The 23,233-nt window shown below is 39.0% G+C and overlaps 1 protein-coding gene across 1 annotated transcript in view; it reads right to left on the reverse strand.

Annotated features, from left to right (window-relative positions):
* Window positions 1-23,233, reverse strand: part of FAM160A1 (family with sequence similarity 160, member A1) — a 155,534-nt gene that overhangs the window by 35,421 nt on the left and 96,880 nt on the right. The window contains exons 5-6 of the mRNA XM_006884476.1: window positions 19,184-19,351; window positions 12,163-12,242 (exon numbers count right to left, since the gene is read on the reverse strand). Coding sequence (XP_006884538.1) covers window positions 12,163-12,242; window positions 19,184-19,351 — 248 coding nt within the window. The remainder of the gene's footprint in view (window positions 1-12,162; window positions 12,243-19,183; window positions 19,352-23,233) is intronic.

The following is a 23,233-nucleotide window of genomic DNA, read 5'->3' on the forward strand; positions in this document are numbered from 1 at the left end:
CCATGATCTGACAGCTTGTATCTTAAGCTTTCTTGGCTTCTGTGATTCCAAAAACGTCGACTGCTGACATTTTTCTTTTGACCAGTGTCTCTTAAGTTTAGTTGTACTGTCTCCAAGGGAAGTTGACGTGTCCTGTAGAACTCTTGTGTAGCTGCTAGTCTATTCTAAGTGTGCTCTAGGGTTTTTAAGGCCTGCTGTCAGAAGTGGCCAATCCTTCTTCCTAGAATGTTCCTTAGAGATGGTGAAACTTCATCTCACTTACTTTGGGCATATTATCAGAAGGAACCAGACCTAGTAAAAAGGCATCATCCTGGGAAAAATAGAGTCAGTAAAAGAGTGGAAGACCCTCAACGAGATGGACTGACAGAGTGACTGTTACCAATGTGCTTGAGTATGTCACAGATTATGAAGTTGGCACAGCACAGGACAAGGTTCAGGCTTGTTGTTCATGGGATTGCTACGAGTTGTAGCCAGTGTGATAGCACCTAATAACAACAACAACAACACTCTGACAACAAAAATAAATAAAGAAGTGAAATACAATCAGAGTAAATCATATTAATGAGATAATAACTCTAATCATGGGCCAAAAGGCAAAAATCTATAAAGAAACACTGGTGATTTTTTCTTTAAAATGCATTTGCTTTTCGATGTTTTTCCGTTCTTTTTATATTCTCTTATCTGTCTTCTTCTAGGCTGGCTTGCTTCTTTTCACCCTGTGATTGTTGCCTTGCTGTTGTTTTTGACTGCCTTAAAGTCGAGCACAACTCATAGTGACTCTATGAACAAAAAGCCTGAAGCCCCTCTACAACTATTGACATTTATCAAAGTTCATAGAGTTTCCGGAGGCATGTTCTTTAGGAAGTGGATGCCGCTCCTGCTTCCAAACCAAAATGTTATTGTACAGACACCCAATTCCTATGCAAGATAGAATGTTACAGAAGCACACATGTAGCTTTTCTTCAAGCATAACTTCCTCTCTCTGAGTACTACAACAGGCAATGCAGGTTCTATAAACTGGACAATGGGCCAACGCTTCTGAAAAAATACAATCTAACCAGAGTGTTCAGACATGGCATTCTGGGTATTACACAATCAAAGCTTAGCCTAAACTGGGAAGTGTCAGGAGCACAGGGGTGACTTGTCACTCACGGTTTGTCAGCATTTCTGCCTGCTTTTAGAATATTATGTCACATCCATGGACATGGATGATCTCTCCTTGATATTCTTCTCAGAAACTCAGATTCATTGCTGCTGAGTTGAAACTGACTCCTAGCTGGTCCTCCAGTTGGTTTTGGAGGCTATAATTCACCTGGGAGGAGACCATTCATCTTTCTTCCAAGGAGCTAATGGTGGATTTGAACCACCAGAGAAGCACTGTCTTTGGGTTAGAAGTGAAGCTCCCACTGGCCTATACTGTCAGAGCTCCTGCACACTAAAATAGTGTCTTTTAGGGGGAGAGGGTTGCTTTATTTCAAGCTACTTTTCCCTTATTTTGACAGATGAAAGAAGCACATCATTTACAAACAGATTATCACTTTAAAATGTCAATACATAAAAGTATCTGAGTTGATACTACAAAAATGGATAGTTATCACTTAGCTATCATATAACAAATAACTTCATTAAAAGAATTTACATAATCTTTTCTGCTCTGGTGCCTTTCAGATCTACAAGTTTATCATGTACATTCATATGACTGCAGTAGCAACAATAAAGATAGATTATAAATCTATTTTATTTTCTTATGCCCCTTAAAAAAGACAAGGGGATAGCACAGCCAGCTTTAAATGACTAGAAGAATGAAGAGTTTTCATTTCATTGCCTTTGGTACAGATATTAAATCAAGAAAGACATTGTTTTCATTATTTTAAAATGTATGCAGAACAGATTATTTGAGAGGCTGGACTTGATGAGGAGGAATATGGCATCAAGATTGGAGGAAGCCTCATCAATAACCTGTATTATACAGATGACACAACCTTACTTGCTGAAACTGAGGAGGGTCTAAAGCATTTCCTGCAGAAGGTCAAGTACTAAATTCTGCAACATGGTTTGAAGCTCAACATCAAGAAAATGAAGATTCTCACCATGGGGCCAATTGATACTTGGAGAAGAAATTGAGATTGTTAACAATTTCCGCTTGCTCAGTTCCACAATCAACACTCATGGCACCAGGAGTAAGGAAATCAAAAGAAGAATTGCATTAGGTAAATCTGCTCTCAGGGACTGCTCCAAAGTGCCGAAAAGCAAGGCTGTCAATGCGGAGACTAAAGTGAGGCTGATCTAGGACACGGTCTTTTCAATTACATGCTATCCAAGATGTCTTTGAGTTGTGATGCTAGGAAAGGGCATTGAACATACCATGGACTGCAAGAGAACTAACAGGTCTGTCCTGGAGAGTGTGAAACCAAGCTGCTCCAAGAAGGCAAGGATTTTAAGACTCTGTCTCATATATTTGGGCATGTAGCCAGGAGAGACCAGTCTTTGGAGAAGGATATAATACTTGAAAGAGTCAAGAGACAGTGTAGGAGAGGAAGACCTCAGATGAGATGGATAACTGGAATAATGAGGGTAGGCGTGTCAGAGATAGCAAGATTGGTTCAGGATAGAGCAGGGTTCAGAGGTTTTGAGCATAAAGTTACTATGAGTCATAGTCGACTCAATAGCACATAACAACAATAGGAGGCATCACATTCCCTCATCTCAAAAACTTTTGCATAGCTATAACTATCAAAACAGAATGGTATTGGTATAACTACAGGGACTCAGACCAACAGAATAGAATCATGAACCCAGAAATCAACCCATCTACCTACAGTCAACAGATATTCAACCAGGAAATAAACCCCATTAAATAGAGAAATGACAGACTCTTTAACAAAAGGTTCTGGGAAAACCAGACATCTACACGCAGAACATTGAAACAGGATCCAAAGCTCACTCTCTACATAATGACTAATTACCATAGTATCAACAAAGGAAAAGAAATGATATAATACTGGCATGAAATTGCTAACATAGCCAAAAAACGTACAGCCAGGAGAGGATAAAATCAACAAACGAGACCGTCTAAAAATCAAATCCCTGTGTCTGTCAAAAGCCTTTTCCAATAGGATGAAAGGAAAGCCCGTATACTGGGAAAAAAACACTTGACAACATTTCTGACAAGGCTTTCATAACTGAAGTTGACAGATGACCACAGTTACTTAGTTACAAAATGGCAAAAAAAACCATGAAAAGACTCTCACCAATGAGAATATTGGATGGCCTGCCTCAAACACATGCGGACATGTTCAAAGTCACTAGCAACTATTGTTGCTGTTGTTAAGTGCCGCTGAATATGATTCATAGCAATCCTATGAACAACAGATAGAAACCCTGTCCTATCCTCTGTCATCCTTATCAGCCCTGACACATTTGAACCCACTGCCACAAATACTGTATAAATCTCCTTCCCTGAGGATCCTCCGCTCCTTTGCTCATCTGCCACCTTTCCAAGCGTGATGTCCCTTTCCAAGGAATGAATACCCTTTGCTAATAGCTTGTCCAAAGTATGTGAGATGAAGCTTCACTATCCTTGTCTCCAGGGATCACTTGGGTAGCACTTTCTCCAAGATGTATCTGTTTTTTCTTTTGACAGTCCAGGGGATATTCAGCACTGTTCTCTAACATCACAACTGAAATGCATCAATTTTTCCCTGTCATCCTTATTCACGGTCTAGCTCTTAGATGCTTAGCAGGTGCTTGGAAAAACTGTGGCTTGAATTAGACACATCTTAGTGTTTAAACTTACACTAACTATGTCTCTTCAAAACTTTGTAAAGATTCCTTACAGTAGATTTTCCTACTTCTACACATCTGATCTCCTAACTGCTGGCACTAAGGGGGTTGATTATGTATCCTAACAATCAATACCCTTCTTCTTCACTAGCAGTTGTGTTGTTGATTGCTGATGAGTTAAGCACGACTCACAGTGACCCTATGAACAAAAGACCTGAATACTTTCTATAAATACCGTTGTTTCTCCAAGTTCATAGAGTTTCCAGAGGCATGTTGTTTAGGAAGTGGATGCCAATCTTGCTTCCAAACCTATCTTAAACTGGGAGCTCCACTAAACACTTCCCACCATGGGTAACCGTTAGGACATTTAATACCCCAATGGCACAAGATTCAGCATCACAGCAACCCCAGGTTACCTCACTACAGCATATTGGCCAAAGAGTGCTGTACCACTTAGGAGAATGTTCCTCAAAAATATAAAAACAACCGATTTTTAAATACAAAGTTCCTCCCCAAGGTCTTGTTGACTCTAAACAAGAGGTTTAAATAAAAAAAAAACCCAATATAATAGCTATTGTTGTTATGTGCCTTCCTTAGAGAGATGCAAATCAAAGCAACAGAGATACTGTCTGACACCAGCAGCAACAGCAAAGTTTAACTAGAGAACAAACAGAGCAAATAATAACTGTTGACAAGGAAGCAGAGAGACTTAAACTCTCATGCTGGTGGGATTGTAAAATGGTACAATCACTGCAGAACGTAGTTTAGCATTTCTTCAGAAAGGTAAGTAGAGAAATCCCACATGATACAGCTATTCCAATCACAGAAATATACTCCAAAGAACTCAGCTGAAAAATGAGTGAAGCTACGTATACCTATGTTCACTGTAGCATTATTTATATCAACAAGAAGATAGAAACAGCCCAAATTTCCCAACACACAAAATCAAAAAACAAATGGACAGAAAAACGGTGGTATATTCACACAATAGAAAATGATGAAGTACTGAAGAACAATGAAGCATTCATAAAATACTAAACAACATAGGCAAGTCTGTTGTTGTTGTTGTTATGTGCCGTCAAGTCACCTGCAACTCATACCTACCCTATGTACAACAGCCCTAAACCCTGCTCTGTCCTGTGCCAATCTTATTGTCTTTGATACACCTACCCCCATTACCCTAATGTCACTGAGTCAATCCATCTCATTCCTGAGTCATTCCTCTCCTGTGCTGTACCTCTACCCTCCCAAGCATGACATCCCTCTCCAAGGACTGGTCCTTCCTTGCAGCATGTCCAAAGTACGTCAGATGAAGCTTCAGAATACTTGCCTCCAAGGAGCAGCCCGGTCTCACCCTCTCGAGGATGAACCTGTTTAGGATATTGTTTTGAGTGAACTAACTCAGTTATAAAAGGACAAATACTGCATAAGATTACCACTGTGAAAATCGGAGGGCGACTGGGCATATGGGTGGGGGAATGGGGTGAACCGAGATAGAAGATATAGACAGGGAACACTGTAGAAGAGGAGGACAAGGAAGGATCAACTTGGGAAGAATTGACAAAAGGCTAAGACAGCAATTTCAATTAGCAAATAGAAAGAGATTATGTATAACTGTTCAAAAGGGAAAGGGCAAGGAGACAAGGCAGGCGGGAAAAGGAGAGGAGGGAAAGTACTAGAGAAGCAGAGCTGAGGGGATGGATGGTGGCAGGTGAAGGGACAGATGAGGAACGAAGGGGCTGTGATGAAATGGGGTGATAAAAGGCATTGACCAACAATGATTCATGACATAAAACACAATGGATATGAATGACTGCACGAACTAACATTTAAATGAAGAGTGCATGTGGTATAGTCCGTTGCATGGTGTCTGCTAAGCAAAAGCATAAGGGTCTCCAAGAGGCTCAGCTGGAGAGAGAAGGGACAATCTTAGAAGCCTGAAGGAGAGCTTATGTAAGGGCAATGCATTTAGTTTTTAAGATTTCTGTTGGAAGTAACTAGTCCAGACTTGGGTAGGTATGAGCTGATTTCTTCACCTTCATATAGTTACAGGTCTGGGTCTCAAAAGAAGGAAGCCTTTTTCTGCCATTTTTAGAACACACAGGTACCACTTTATGGGAAGACAAAAAGTAACTGGAGCACCTATATATTGTGCTTATACACCAATGTTCATAGCAGCATTATTCACCACGACAAGAACACGGAAACAGCCCAAATGTCCATTTCCCAAATGTCCAACCACGAATGAATGGATTGAGAAATGATGGTACATTTACATAATGGAATACTATGCAGCATGCAGCAGCAATGATTTTGTAAATTGTTATCTAACTTGAGAGAGACTGGAGAGCATTATGCTAAATGAACTAACGTGGTCTCACAAAGATAAATATTGTATAAAACCATTATTGCATAATGAGTAAAAGGATCCAAGAGGGGTGGGAGAGGGTGGAAGCAGAGGGAAGAGGTATTAATCACGGGGTAGTACAATTTGATGGGGGCAGCATGAGGGAAACAGAATTTGTTCTTGAAAACAATGTATTCAAGTTTTGTAAATAAACTAGTAGAAAAATTTTTTAAAAAGAAGTGACTGGAGTTTATTTTGTAAACAAAGAGCACTGAACAGTCAGCAAGCAAAAACTTTCCCAACTTGGGCTAAATCTGACCCCTAATGACACAGAAGTGAAAAGTTCTGTACCTTCTGACCCAGATCAGACTTCCTGGATCACAGGAAATGACAGCTATTTTTCACATCATCTCAGAAGCATTATCAAAGAATTTAACATTTAAATGTAATCAGGTCTTGTCCGTGCTGGAGGCAAAGCCTGGTTTCTGGCAATCGGAAAGGTTTTAAAGTTGCTTCTGGATTTTATTCAGGCCTGGCTAATGCTGTCTGTCCTTTCAAGCGAGGCTAGATGGGGGCTAAAGTAATCCTTTTAGAACAGAATGCACCACTCAGACTACCCAGGGAATTGCTTTGTGATCAGATTTTTTCCCCTCTGCCAATACTTAAAGATTAGTAACTGATGATCTGATTTTAAACCATGCAACCACTATGGAAAGCATTTTGGTGCTTCCTTAGAAAGTGGGAATAGAAAAGCCATTTGATCCAGCAACCCTACAGCTAGCTATATATCCCAAAGAGATAAGAGCTGTAATGCTGACATAACTTACATTCACCCACATCTACTGCAGCATTACTGACATGAGCAAAGAGTTGGAAACAACTCAAGTGTCCATCGACAGAAGGAATGGCTAAGAAACCCTCTAGTGAAGTCATACAATAGAGTATTATACATCACTAAAAGATAATCAAGAATTTGTAAAAAAAAAAAAAAAAGAATTTGTAAAACACTGTACAAAACAGATTACTCTAGAACACATTATGTTAAGTGATGTAAATCAGTCATAAAAGTATAGTTAGGGTATTGCTGTTGTTGTTAGGTGCCATCAAATCAAATATGGCCCATAGTGACCCTATAAGCAACAGATCTGGACCCTTTCCTATATTATATCATCTTCACACTTCCTCACACACAGAGCCCACTGCATTAGTCATTGTGTTAATTCACCTGGTTTGAGGGTCTTCTCTTTAGCCAATATATGCCTTTCCAAGTACGATGCCCCTTTCCAAGATATAGCATCTCCTAGCAACGTGCCCGAAGTAAGTAAGCTCCAACATCTTCACCTCCAAGAAGCATTCTGGCTGCACTTTATCCAAGATATATTTGTTTGTCTATGAGATATTCACTACACTTCTCCAACACCACTGTTCAAAGGCATCTATTCATCTTGTGTCATCCTTACTCACTGTCCATTTCTCAGATGCTTAGCAAGTGATTGGGAAGCCCATGATCTGAATCAGACACACCTTAATCTTCAAACTGACATCACTGCTCCTCAATAATTTGGAGAGGTCCCTGACTGCAGACTTCCCCAGTGCAATATATCTCCTGATGTCCTGACTGCTAGTACCAAGTGTGCTGATTGTGGATCCAAGCAAGATGAAATTGTTGACAATTCCAATTCTTTCTATGTTGCCTATTGATCCATTGGCAAGAAGTTTTTGGTATTTTGATGTTGAGATATAATCCATATTAGGCTATATTCTTTGCTCTTCTGCAACAAGTGCTTCAAATTTCAGCAAGCAAGGTTGTGTCATCTGCTTAATGTAGGTTATTGATGAGTCTCCCTCCAGTCCTGATGCCATATTCGTCTTCACAGATTGCAGCTTCTCAAATAATCTGTTTAGCATACAGATTGAACAGGTATAGAGGGAGGATACAATTCTGATACATTCTTAATTTTAAATCATTTAGTGTTCTGGATTCCCATTCTTCTTTTTCATCCTCCCACCTCCCTTCCCCATATACCTTCAAATTGGATCTGACTGGCTCAGGAGGAGATAGCTCCTCTTCCAGGAGAGCCTCTGATGGATTCTAACTGGCCACCTTTGGAATTTCAGCATGGCTTCTTGCCAATAGGACACTAAAGCTCCCTTGATTGCCATTCTTCTTACTGTTAGCCATAATTTGTTATGAACCACACAGTCAAATGCCTTTGTATAGTCAATAAAGCATAAGTAGACATTCTTCTGGTATTCTTTACTTTCTGCCAGAATCCATCTGACATTAGTAATTATATCCCTTGATGGTAGTATAAGACCACTAATATAAAAAGCTAAGGAAAAGTTTACACACAGATATAGAATCAATCTTGGAGGAATAACATGAATGAGATGAGGGGGAGAGAGAAGCAAAAATTAATAAAAAGATAACTGGAGTGGAGGGAAATAGTTTGATGACAGATTTTAATTAATGGTACTAACCAATTATAATGTAAAACAAAATTGACTGAAAACAAGTACGATTAAATTTTTACTCAATTTTTTATAAAGGATAAAAACTGTTCTAAATGTAAATTATTAGGTTATATTCTATAGAATTATAATTCTGTAAGGTACTTTATAATATGTTTCTATAAAACTTTCCTTGACTGACTTTTTATCCACTTCTTTTTGCAGAGTGCTCCACCTAAACAGTCTGAAAAATAAGAAAACAATTGTTGTTTGTTGTTGATTGACCGATTCTTGGCAATCATGTGTGTCAAAATGGAATTGTGATAAATAGTTGCTTAAGTGCTGTTCTTTCAGAACCAGATGGCCAAGTTTCTTCCCTGAGGTATCTTGATGGGGACTTGAACCTCCAACCTTTTGGTTACCAAGTGCATTAACTATTCATATAAACTAGTGACTACCATTCTTTAAACTAGAGGTTCTCAAATGTACTCAAGCACCAAAATGATTAGTCATTGTTTGCATGACAACAGTCCAGAATAAGAGGTGCATAGTAAAGTGGACTGGGATAGGAGGGAAGGAAGAAATTGTGCAACAATGAATGAATTTTTTAAGAGAAAAGTGAACTGGGGTGGGTGTGGGTAGGGAGGAAAATGTGCAATAATGAATGAATAGAAATCCAAGTTTTCTGTAAATTTTCATTAAAATCACAATAAAAATTGTATATATTTAAAAAAAAAAACAACCCAACGTAGAATGTTTGTCAAACAGCCTGCTGGAATATATCAACAAAGTTCCTGATTGGTTAAGTCTGTGTTTTTGAAGAAGAGGAAGAAAAGGCCAAAATGGATGGATGTTAGAAAAGACTCCACCAGCAACAATAGCAAAGTTCAAAAGGGCAGCAAACAACCAATACTGGTGAGGTAGTGAAGAGATTAGAACTCTTATTCACTGCTGGTAAGAATGTAAAACAGTTAAAGCCTCTATCGAAGGTGGTCTGGGGCTTTTTCGATAAAGTTGAAAACAGAAATACCATTTGACTCAGTTATTCCACTACTGGGAACATACCCTAAAGAAACCAGAGCCATGACCCAAACAGATGTATGCACACTCATGTTAACTGCTGTGTTATTAACAAGAACAAAGAGATGAAAGCAACTCAAGTGCCCAACAACAAGTGAATGGTAGAAAAACTATGGTATATCCACACAATGGAGTATTGCACAGCATTTGAAAACACTGAACTCATAAAACATTTTTACAGCATAAGGGAAACTGGAGGACATTAAGTTGAGTGAAATATATCAGTCACGAAACGACAAATACTGCATAATACTGCTATTAGGACAGATGAGGGTTGCAGAGAGAATGAAGAAAAGAGTGGATAGATTATGAACACTGCAATAGAACTAATAAGGGGAAGAACTGTCTGAAAGGAATGTATGATTAGACATTTCATATATGACAGCAAGCTGGAATAAAGGGTGCATTGCAGAGTGGGTTGGGGGAGGGGTAAGAAAATGTGCTACAATGGATTAAAAAAAAGAAGAGACTCTGAAAACTACACTCAAGCATCAAGAAGCCAAAACAAAGAGAAGAAATTCTGAAATAAAAGAAATTAGCAGTAGATTTCAAAGGGTGGTTCAAAAAGACAAAGCAAAGTGATACAATAGAAAGTTGGAGAATAAAAAGGGAAGAACTTGCTCAGCATTTCAGAAGTAGAAAGAAGTGAAAAAGCAAATCAAGCCTCAAGTCAGTGAGAGCAGTACAAGGTGAAACTCAGAAGGAACTCTGGTGGTGTAGTCTGCTGATCCAAAGGTCATGTGTCTCTGCTGCTTTGATTCCACTAGTAGTTTGGCAAGAGAAAGATGGGCACTATCACCCCTGTGATTTACAGACTTAGGAACCCAATGGAGGGTCTGCTATGAGCCATTTTCAGCTCACCAGCAATGAGGGAGACTGAGGTAACTCAGATATCAGGTAGTGGTTAACTGCTTTTCCTAAGACCACACTTTAACATCCTTTACTTCCCAGAGGTACGGCTTTGAAAATACTATTACATCTTTCTGGAATGCCTTCTTGGTAGTTTTTACTCAAATCATGTAAAAACCCACTGTAGGTGAGTGGAAGCCCAAGTCTTCTCCCTCCTCACCTGTTCTCAGGTTATCTCAACCTTGGAAGCAGAGTGGCAACCACTTCCTAAACAACAGCCTCTGGAAACGCTATGAACTTTGAGAAATGACAGTAGTTATAGGAAGGCTTCAGGTCTTTTGTTCATAGAGTCGCTATGAGTCGACTAGACAGCAATCAGCAACAACATGCACAAGGATAAGAAGGGAGCTCTGGTGGCTCAATGGTAAGAAGCCACCGAAAGGCACCAGTTTGAATCCACGAGCAGCTTCTTAGGAGAAAGATGGACAGTCTCCTCCCTGTGATTTACTGCCTCAGAAAACCCACTGGAGGGTCAGCTATGGGTCAGCTTCAACTCAACTGTGCATAACAACATTCGCAAGGCTGGGTCTATTGAAGGGCCATCAAGCGCAGTAAGGAACGAGAAGGGTAGAGCACCAGGCTCTGATGGTGCCGCATACTCAAAAGCAGTTTTTCTCATTTGCTTCCACCCCAATTGCAGGCAGTGAAGAGCACAAACCCCTGACCAACTCTCTCCCTCTAGAGCTCATCTCTGCCGTAGTCCTCCTCTCCTCTCTCCACATCGGGGGCTCCATTTTCTGTTGTGCTGGGGTATCTCCCCAGAGAACAGCCAAATCTAAGACTCAGACTTTGAATTTAGCAAAACCTAGGTTTGGGCCCAAATCCTTAGCTCATAATATAGTATCACTGCTATCCTTCTAAAAGCAGGCACTTCCAGTTTCCCCCATATAGTCAAGTGCCAGCTACCTTTTTTCATACCCATGTTTATGAAGAAACCATATTTTCTACCTTGCTCTTTTTTCACTTATCTACTCCATTCTAAATTGTATGCAAAAAGTAAACATGAAATTGATTGAAACATCTTTACAGGTCAGACTGTGCATATAGTAGGTTGTTGTTGTTTACCATCAAGCTGGAACCAACCCATAGCCGACCCTTCAACAGGTTTTCAGAGACAGCTGGTGGCCTTGAACCACGTGCCTTTGAGATTGCAGCACAGCTTCTTGCCAGTAGGCCACCAGAGCTCACATAATAGAAGTCAAGTAAATTCTAGATCAACTGTATTTCATATTCAGAATAGATCTTTTCAGTAACGTAGGCCCCTAAGGAGTCAATGAGAGCATTGTCCTAAACATGTCATTTAGTTACAGATCCCAAGAGCTCGCAAAATGCTCTGGGAAATTCCCATTCTATCTAATGTTTTTAGTATCCTTCCTATAAAATAATTCATATGGCTTCCTAAAACTTGTACTAGTGAAACTAAAATCAACCTTGAGAAACAAAGCAGAAATTAAATTCAAGTTCATAAAGATTTCTTTCTTAGCAGTATTTTATTATTTTAACACATATTGCCAATATAAAATAAAATAGTAATATATACAAGGGTTTGGGGTTTTTTTTTTAGGAAAATAGCAACAAAAATGCCAACTCACCTTAGAATGAGCTGTAACATCACATCTTCACAATGTAAACCGATGAGAGTTCTGAACAATGCCAGGGACACCACGCAAAGCTGGGAAGCATTGAACACATTATACTTCAAATACTAGAATGGTATCTACTTCCCACAGACAATAAGCATAAATCAAAACTACAACATATGCACTCTTTAAAAAACATTTTTTTAAATAAAAAAGCATAATGCCATCAGAAAGCATGTGTGTTCAGGGTATCATTTCTCTTACAAGATCTGATCAGAGAGTCTACAGGTGGAACTGTGCTCCTATGCACCTAAACACTTATAAAAATACACATGGTCCAGTTTTAAAAGATCCAGATATCTGCAACTACAATCCCAGAGGCTCACGGTTTGAATCCACCAGATGCTCTGCTGGGAAAGGTGGGACAATCTCCTCCTGTACCAGTCAGATCTGATTTGACGGTACACTCACACAAAAATATAAAAAAAAAAAGATCCAGATATATATTTCCTCCAAATAAAAGGGGGCTAAAAGAGGGGAAAGGAGAAAGAGTTGGAAAGAAAGAGGACAAAGGGGGAAGAGAAGAAGGAAGGAAGGAAGGAAGGAAGGAGCCATTTGCTTCTATCATGGATTTCCTAAGCTATTTTCATGTGTTACTGACTATTGATAAGACAGATCTAATAGAAACTATATATACACTGGCCAAATGTTTCTTTCTTGTTCTCTGATCAAGTCTCTCCTGTCTTGGCTTTGGAGCAAATAGTTTGTTGTTCTTTTTCCACAGGCTGTGGGTACATTAATTTCCTTTTTGGTAAGTTCATTAAAAACATGAGTCCTTTCCATCTCTGATCTCCTAAAAAAAAAAAAAAAAGATAAAACAGCCAAACAGGGCAGATGCTTTAAAAGCATGTTACAGAATCGCTGTATCCTTTTAGAAGTAGCTTCTTATCAATCTGACATGTCATGTTATGGGAGTAAATTAGACTCTTATCTTTCTATACAAGAGTATAAGTGCCAGTCTGTCTCACAGGCAGAACGGGTCAAAGACATCAGTGATGGTATCAGGAAGGAATAGCTGTACTTGGTCTGCCCTAAAACACCTCAGGGCTCAAGCCAGGCCATATGCTTGTGGTTAGCCAGAACCTTCAAATCCTGTTCCATTTCTGTCATAACATGTGTGACTCCTTTGCTTCTTGTTGTTGTTAAGTGCTGTTGAATCAAGAATTAATCACAGCACCTTATGAACAAGCAATATGAACACTGTCCTGTCCCATCCCATCCCCACAGTCTCTGACACACTCAAGCCCTTTGCCACTATCACTGTCAACCCATCTGGTTGAAGGTCGTCCTCTCTTTCACTGCCCCTCCACTTTTCCAAGCATGATGTCCCTTTCCAAGAAATAATCTCTCTCAGCAACATGCCAAAATTATGTCAGATGAAGCTTCATCATATTTGTATGGAATGTGTTTTTTTGCCTCCTCTTCAGGCTCACTATGTACTATTCTAGCCATTTTTAAATGATCTTCAGCAGTATTTTGCTTGCATATACTAACAATATTGTTTGATAATTTCCACATTTAGCTGCATGTGACATTAATGATATTGTTCAATATTTTCCACCTTCAGTTTTACTTTGCTTGCTGAAGTGAGGAGGATGACTTGAAGCACTTGTTGCAGAAATCAGTGAATGCAGCCTTTGCATCTCAATATCAAGAAAAAAGATTCTTACCACTGGACAAATAGACAACATCACGGTAGATGAAGAGGAGACTGAAACTGTCAACAACTTCATCTTGCTTGGATCCACAATTTACACCCTTGGTACCAGCAGTCAAGAAATAAGGAGACACACTGCACTGGCAAAATTTGCAGTTAGGGACCTTTGCAAATTATTGAGGAGTAATGATGTTAGTTTGAGGACTAAGGTGCATCTGATTCAGGCTATGATCTTTCTGATCACTTGCTATGCATCTGAGAGCTGGAGAGTAAGAAGAAGAAATGATGCCTTGAGCTGTGGCGTTAGAGAAGAGCACTCAACATCTCATGGATGGCCAAGAGAACAAACAGGTATGTCTTAGAGAGGGTGCAGCCAGATGCTTTTCAGAGGCAAGAATGATGAGGTTTTGCCTCACATACTTTGGGAATGTTGGTAGGAGGGGCTGCTCCTTGGAGAAGGACGTGATGCTGGGAAGGGTGGAGGGTCAGCAAAGGAGAGGAAGACAAGGTGACTGCTGCAATGGGCTTTAGTGTGTGAGGAACGTGAGGATGGCAAAAGATAGGGTTCAGATCTTTTGTTCATAGGTTGCTTATGAGTTGTATTTGACTCAACAGCACCTAACAACAACAACAACACAAGCTAAGTACTATATATTCTCAAATAATTAGTATAAGCCTCATTCATGGTATAAAACTTTCTGCTTTTCGTCTGAGATATATTAATACAGTGATTTTAACAATGGACTTAAGCATAGCAGCAGAGCAGCTACTCTTCCTACATATTGCCACAGTGAGCTTTGCAAATTACTGTTAAGAATTTTTAGGCTAATGTATTTATTTTTATTTTTGAGTGTAGTTCTTTATTGGAGGGGAAAAGATGGATTATCTACTACTCTTCTTAATTTGAGAGAGAAATAAAACTTAAGTTAACAGGTAAATGCTTTTATATACTGTTGCAGTGTGCCACGTCAAGTCAAGAATCCACCCATAGCTGACGAGCCAGAGGGTTTTCAAAGGCAGTAAATCACACGGGCGGAGACTGCCCATCTTTCTCCTGCAGAGCAGCTGGTAAATTCAAACCATATGCCTTTGGTTATTCGAGGTCTCTTACACTGACATATAAACTTGACAATTTCCTTTTTGATCTCCTTGAAAAATGCATTTGGTATGTGTATCGTGATTGCACTGAATATGTAGATTGCTTTTGGTAGGATTATCATTTTCACAATATTGAGTCTTCTTATCCATGAACAGGGCATATTTTTCCATTTTCTAATGTCTTTTGCAATCACTTGTTATGCATCAGAGAGTTGGACAATGACTAGGGAGGATAGAAGGAGAATTGATGCCTTTGAGCTGTGGTGCGGGAGAATAGTATTGAATGTACCCTGGACTGCCAAGAAAACAAACAGATTCATCCTAGAGAGGGTTAAACCAGGCTGCTCCTTGGAGGCAAGGATTCTGGGGCTTCGTCTGACATACTTTGGACATGTTGTAAGGAGAGACAGGTCTTTAGAGAGGGACATCATGCTGGGTAGAGTAGAGAGACAGCGCAGGAGGGGAAGACCCTCTATGAGGTGGATTGATTCAGTGACTGGGGTAATCGGGATGGGTGTGTCAGAGGCAATGAGATTGGCACAGGATAGAGCAGGGTTTAGGGCTGTTATGCATAGGGTCGCTATGAGTCGCAAATGACTCGATGGCACATAACAACAACAGCAACAAGAACTTTTATTGTGTCTTGAAGAAATGCTCTGCAGTTTTCTTTGTATAGGTCTTTTAAAACATATGCCTTTGGGACTGAAGCAGCTTAGCTTCTTATACTAGGCCACTAGAGCTCCCTAATCACGTATATAATTTGCAAATATTTTCTCTCCCCATTTAATGAGTGTCTTCTCAAATTCTTGATTAAATAATTTCATTTCAACTCTGTCAAATTTATCTCCTATTAATCTTTTGCTTATCTTTTTGAGCTCACATCTCAGAAACTGCTACTTAACTAAGACAACAAAAAATTGCCACCATGTTTTCTTTAATTTCTAGCTCAATCTTTTTTACTTAGAGATAAATTTGTGTTTTAAATTATTTTTTGTACACAGCAGTATGAGATAGAGATCTAACTTCCTTCTTTTCCCTATGGTTATCTAGATATCCAAGTACTATTTGTTGTAAAATCTATTTTGCCTCTGTTGAGTGATCCCTAGCCCTTAAGTGGAAAATCCAGTGACCACAGATAGAAGGCTTTATTGCTAGACTCTCAACTTTATTCCATTGATCTATATGTCCATCCGTATGCTAGGACCACAGTGTCTTGATTAGTACAGCTTTGTAGTAACTTTTAAAACCAGAAATCTAAGTCTTTAACTTTGTGGGATGTTGGTTTTATTTTTTTTTAAGATTGTTTTGCTAATATAGGTTCTTTAGTTTCCTCAAGAATTTTCAAATTAGTTTGCCATTTAAAAAACAAATTAAGCGAGCAGGGATTCTGACAGGGAAGGCATTGAATCTGTAGCTTAATTTGGAGAGTATTAACACCTTAATAATATTACATCTTCTGACCCACCACATGTCTTTCCATATATTTGATAATGTTGTCAGGTGCCATAGAGTGGACTACAACTCATGGGGCCCCTTCTCTAAACGACAGCTCGAAATCTTGTTCTGTCCCGCACTGTCCTCACAATCTCCCCCTTCAAGCTCTTCAAGCTCACTGTGCAGTCCCTGTATCAATTCTTCCTGTCACAGGTCCTCTTCTCTTTCACTGACCCTCTATTTTTCCAAAAAACCATTTACCTGGATCATCTTGAATTGATTTTAACAATGTTGTTCATTTTTTCAGAATATAAATTTTGCAGGATTTTTTGGTTAAGGAGCCCTGGCTGCACAATGTTTAGGCACTCAGCTCTCAACTAAAAGATGGTCTGAACCCACCAACCTCTCCAGGAGAGAGAGAATGATGAGGCAAGTCTGCTTCTGTAAAGACAGCTGCTTTCAGCACCCTGCCCTATATCACTGCTATGAATCAAAAGTCACCCAACAGCAGAGGACTTTTCTATGCTGTTGCTAGAGTTAAATTTATTCCCAAGTATTTTGCTATCTTTGATGCCACTGCAAAGGGAATTTAATTTCATTTTCAGAATGTTCACTGCACTTACATAGAAACACAACTGATCTTTTAGAGAAATCTGCTATCATTCCACCTTGCCTAACTCATTTATTGGTTTACTTGTTTAGTAGATTCCCTAGGATTTTCTATATATGATTTTATCATGTTTTTTATAAGTACATGATAAAATAAGACTCAGTTTTATAAATATACTAATAATAAAAGCCAATAATAATTAAAACAGTTTAAAAGGTGTTCAATTTATGTTAGAAATGACTTATAATACAGTGATCAGAATAGACTCTTATAGTTGTTTGTCTGTATTTTATTCTTGTCTAATCACCCTAGCTAGAACCTTAATGCTTAGTGGAAGTAATTACAGTGAATATTCTTGTCCTGTTTCTAATCTTAAACGGAAACTTTCATGTAATTTATCACTAAATATGAAGTTAGTTGTAAGATTTTCATAGATGCCCTTTAAAATCTCTTCCATTCCTTGGATTCTGAGTTTTTATTATGAAGTCGTGTAATATTTTGGTAAATGTTTTATCTATGTCTTTTGAGATAATCTTATGAGTTTTGTCCTTCATTCTACTGATACGGTGTATTCATTAACTGATTTTCAGAAGTTAAACCAGACAGCTTTTTCTAGAGAGGGTAAAGCCAAGTTGTTCCTTGGAGGCAAGGATTTTAAAGCTCCATCTAATATACTTTGGGCATGTTGCTGGGAAGGACTAGTCCTTGGAGAAGGACATCATGCTTGGAACAGTGGAGGGATGGTACAGGAGAGGAAGACCCTGGAGGAGACAGATTGACACAATAATTGAGGTAATGGGAGTAGGTGTGTCAGAGACAGTGAAACAGGCTAAGGATAGGGCAGGGTTCAGAGCTGTTGGCAAACAACAATAACAACAAGAACATGATGTGCTAAATTATCTAACTGTCAGAGGTTAAACCAGTGTAAACTGTTAACTTTTAAGCTAGCAGTAGAGTGAAAACCATCACAATTGCCCATTTAATTCCATATAATTGATGTAAGAGAAAGTACAGCTATAAGATACTTGATTAGAAAAAAGTTATTATAGATATATTTAAAACAATAACAAAAAAGCAGTTATTATCAAGGCAGCTTATGTATAATGAACATCTCATGGGATCTGGATCCTAGATTTGAAGGATGAGGATCATGGTTTCATGGAACATCTCAGGTTACTAATTAGCCTAATTCCACGTTTATGCTTTTGTTCTCTCAGATCATTGTTGGGTGCATAGCATCTTAAAAGACTGCAAGCTGCCATCGAATTGAGCTCTACTTTCCTGGAGGAACAGAGGAAGAAAGTGAATCAGGAACTGAAGGAAATAGAGCATGTATTTCATTGTCTCTGTAAACAATTGTCTCCCCTGCCATTGTTTCCTGAGACAAATTATTGGATGGTGTCTGGATATCATTACTGAACATCATGACCCATGATTCTATAGAAGAATCCTAATCAAAAGGGGGAGATACAGAAAATAATTTAAAATTCTCATAAATTTCAGACTTTCTGGAGCCAAGAAGGTTACGTAAACCTTTGAAACTATTACTCCAAGATAATTTTAAACCTTAAACCAAAACTATTTTCTAAATTCTTCTTAAAACCAAACAACTCTTTAGTTTAACTAGTTAAGAATGAGATCAAATTTGTAACATAGAAAATTAGAGAGCAGTGAATTGAGGAAGAGAAACCACAATTCAGAAAGGGGATGTGAGAAGGACTGTGAAACTCAAAGAAAACAACCACATGTGAAAACTGTAGAACTGGTGTATGTTGTGCTGTGTATGTTCTCAACAATGCTCTGTTACAGTAACAACACTTGTGGATAGAAATACAGTATCTAATGCTCATACTTGCTATATTCTGGTTCCTTGGATTTATTTGGCACTTAAACTTGCGTACTTCTCTGCATCTTCCCTCCTCAGAAGGGTAATCTGCTAGCTTTACAGAGGCAAATGCCAATCTAGACTGAGAAGAGTGTCCCATGAAGGGAGTAAGTGCCACTTTCCTGCCAAAAGACTCCTGATAACAAATTGCATTTCTCAGTTTATCTTTTCTAAAACAGAACAAATGTAACAACGGCAAGAAATAAACAAGAAAAAGAGAGGAGATTCATCATTTCATTCCAATAAGAAACTCCTGTAGTCGGTTCTTAGGAGTTCTATTCCGTTTTACCCGAAATGGCGTGTTGATTCGGCTTGTAAGTGTGTCCAATATGTGGACATTCTCATGCTGGTGCAATAAAATAAAACGGAGGAAGATCTCAAGCAGTGCTGGCTCGGAGACACTGCGTAGGAAAAGGTCCAGGTATGCAGTCGTGGTCATGACCTCCTCCACAGTCACCTGTGATCAAAGACAAAACGGGCACAGGTGAGCATCCCCATGTTGCTGCGAAGCACGTGCCCCAAGTCCCCTAGACTCATTGCATGACTCCAAGGGAAAAATACACTTCAGAGCTCCATCCAAAGCCCCACTGCCTGTCCACAGTCCACAATACTTCAAATGACTTCATTGCTCTAATTCAGTAAGGAAAAAGCAAAAGCATAAAGAAGAAATTCAAGTGTTTCAATAACTCTAATCATTAAGTGCTGCTCAAACGCCATAAAGATTTTAGTGTGTAATCAAAAAGAGGGGAAGATAATGCAAAGTATTTACATGGTCAGTAAAGGACTAATTGGAAAGCTCAATAAAACATATTCATTATTAGTCATTCAATAAATGTTTACTGGGGCCTGCCATGTATAAGGAGCTAGAAGCATCAGAATACATTTTTTTTCCCATTAGGAAGATGAAATAATATATGATCTAGCAAATAAAATAGCATCATGAATGACAAATGAGAGGTTCAGACAGCAATTGCTGCAGATGTTCAGACATGTTTCTGAAGGGTTTTAAAGTCTAATTTGTGTAACTTTTACTATTCATAGAGTGCTAATTTGCAAGTGTTGTGTAGGAATTCCTGGGTGACACAAATGGCTAAGTGCGTTACTACAAGCCAAAATACTGGCGGTTTAAACCTATCCAGAGGTGCCTGAACAGACAAGGACAGACCCTTGAAAACCTCATGGGGCAGCTCAACTCCGTCACACACGCAGAGACTGTGAGCTAGAACTGACATCACAGTAAATACAAGCGTTTGCTGCTCATAAAGAAACCACGACTTTTCCATAGCACAAGTATCTTCCACCTGGTTTGGTTTTCCAATGTTGTAACATACCACTCTTTCGGGGGCTATCATCTGAAGAGTCACATCGTTAAGCGAACTGAGAATCTATCTCTTTAAGTAACAAAGTTTTTATTTTAAACATTTCAGTTGCCATTGTCTTGAAGGTTAGTATATACTTCTCTAAGACCCCTAAAAATAAAACCTAACATCAGCTGATAATTAGATGACATCACTGGGGTTATCAACTGATTTACTCTTTATAGTAGAGAAACACCCTAACTTAATGTATAAAAAAAATCACCAGAGAAACTGTTTAAAACTGTAGATGTCAACAGCTAATCACATGAATGAGTCTAATGAAACACAAGGCAATACTTTTTGAGTGATTTTCTCTTCTCTTTCTCCTCGTACCATCTTCTTTCTCCTCCCCTTTAAAGGCACTAACGATCACTTCGCTGTCTGCATTCTGAGCTGGGCATGCTGACCTAGTAAGTCTGAATCCATTCTCTACAATCTACAGAAAATTCACACGGCAGTACTTTGAATTGCCTGGGCACAGCATCAGAATATACACACACCCCATCCACAAACGAATATTCAACACATCACTGATGTGAACCCTCAAATATGCAACACATCACTCTCTGTGGACCAACTTTAAAGGGCTCTCCATGGCCCAAATAAAGCAAAGGGAAACAGGTAAGCAACAACTACTTGACAAATAGATTACCTTGAGAAAAGTTCTTCTTGAGGCTGTCTCTGTTTCTGAAATAAACAGCATCCATGCTAATGTTTCTGAGGTTCTTTAGTCCCACATACTCACAGCTCTGTAACACTGTCATGTGTGGTGTATTTTTTTTTCTACCCTAGTGCAGTGAATATGCAGAGTCTGCCACATACTGTCGAATACCATCAGGGTCTGGCACATGCTGTCAAATACCATCAGGGTCTGGTATATGTTGTTGTTATGTGCCATCAAGTTGACTATGACTCACACTGACCCTATGAATAATAGCTCTGAATCCTGCTCCATTCTGGGCCAATCTCAGTTTCTGACACACCTGACCTCATTGCCACAGTCTTTGCATCAATCCGTCCCATCAAGGGTCTTCCTCTCCTGTGCCCACCTTCCACCCATCTAAACATGATGTCCTTCTCTAAGGACGTGTCCCTCCTGGCAACATTCCCAAAGTCTTGGAGATGGAGCTTCACAATCTTTGCATCTAAGAAGCAACCCCCTTTCACCTTTTCCAAGACAGACCTATTTGTTCTCTTCATAGTTCACAATACGTTCAATACTCTTCTCTAGTACCACAACCCAAAAGCATTGCTTCATCTTCTACCAACCTTATTCATTGACCAGCTCACTGATGCACAGCAAGTAATTGCAAAGACCATGGCTTGGATTAGGTGCACCTTAGACTCTAGACTGACATCATTGCTCTTTAGCACTCTTGAAGAAGTCCCTGATAGCATACCTTCCCAAAGCAAATGGTCTTTTGATTTCTTGACTGCTGGTGCCAAGAGCATTGATTTTGGATCTGGGCAAGAGGAAATTGTTAATAACCTCAATCTTTTCTCCATCTATTTTAATACTGGCTATTGGTCTTGTGGTGAAAATCTTTGTTTTCTTGATGTTGAGATGCAATCCATTTTGAAGACTGAAGTCCTTGACCTTCTGCACCAAATAGTTCAAGTCCTCCTCAGTTTCAATGACCAAAGCTGTGTCATCTGCATAATGTAGGTTGTTGATGAGTCTTCCTTCAATCCTTTTGTCACATAATTCTTCATAGAGTCCGGGCTTCCAAATGATCTGCTCTGCATATAGATTGAAAAGATATGGAGATAGGACACATACTTGGCACACTACTTTCTTGATTTTGAACCACACAGCATTTCCTTGATGTTTATACAACTTCTTTCTGGTCCAAGCATAGGTTTCACATGAGCACAATAAGTGCTCTTGAATTTCTATTCTAAATATTTGCCACAATTTGTTGTGATCCACATAGTCAAATACATTTGGATAGTCAATAAAGCACAAATAGGCATTCTTCTGGCACTCTCTGCTTTTAGCTAAGATCCAGCTAACACTGGCAATGATATCCCTAGTACTACGACCTCTTCTAAGCTTAGCTTGTTTTTTGGTGGTTTCTTTTACCCAGCTTGTATTTCTGGCAGTTCTCTGTCAATGTACTTTTCCAGTCATTTTTAAATAATATTCAGCAAGATTTTGCTTGCATGAAATATTAACGATAGTGTTTGATAATTTCCATACTCTGTTGGATTACCCTTTTTAAAAAAATGAGAATAAATATGCTTTTTTCCCAGTCAATTAGTTGGCCAGGTAGTTGTCCTCCAGATTTCTTGGCACAACTTGGTAAGCATATCCAGGGCTGCAACTGTTTGTGGAAATATGTCAATTGGCATGTCATCAATATCTGGGGCCTCATTTTTTGCCAATTCCTTCAGAGTACCTTGAATTTTCTCCTTCATCACCATGGCCACTTGATTGTATGCTATTTCATGAAATTCTGTGTCAGCCAATTCTTTTTGGCACAATGACACTTCCATTTTCTTTTGATGCTTCCTGGATCATAAATATTCTACCTATACCATACTTAAGTATTTCAACTCAAAGCTTGACTTTGTTCTTCAGTTCTTCAGGTTAAAAATGCCAGTCTCATTCCTTTTGGTTTTTTAACTCCAGCTCTTTGCACATTTTGTCATATTATTGGGCTTTGTCTTCCTGAGCTGTCTTTCTTTTTTAAAGTAAACCAGTATAAAAACCAACTATAAGATATCATCTCATCCCAGACAGAACAGCAAAAGAACAGAAGAGCAAGCAACAAATTCTGGCAAGGTTGTGGAGAAACTAGAACCCTTATTCACTGTTGGTGGGAGTGTAAAATGGTACAACCACTGTGGAAGGCAGTATGGCACTTTCTCAAAAAGTTGCAAATAGAGATATCATTTGACCCAGCCAATTCCACTACTGGGAATATACCCCAAAGAGACCATAACTGACATCCAAGCAGATATATGCACACCCATGTTTA

The sequence above is a fragment of the Elephantulus edwardii genome, unplaced genomic scaffold (assembly GCF_000299155.1).
Source record: "Elephantulus edwardii isolate Elephantulus edwardi_28Jun2011 unplaced genomic scaffold, EleEdw1.0 scaffold00034, whole genome shotgun sequence".
NCBI lineage: Eukaryota > Metazoa > Chordata > Mammalia > Macroscelidea > Macroscelididae > Elephantulus > Elephantulus edwardii.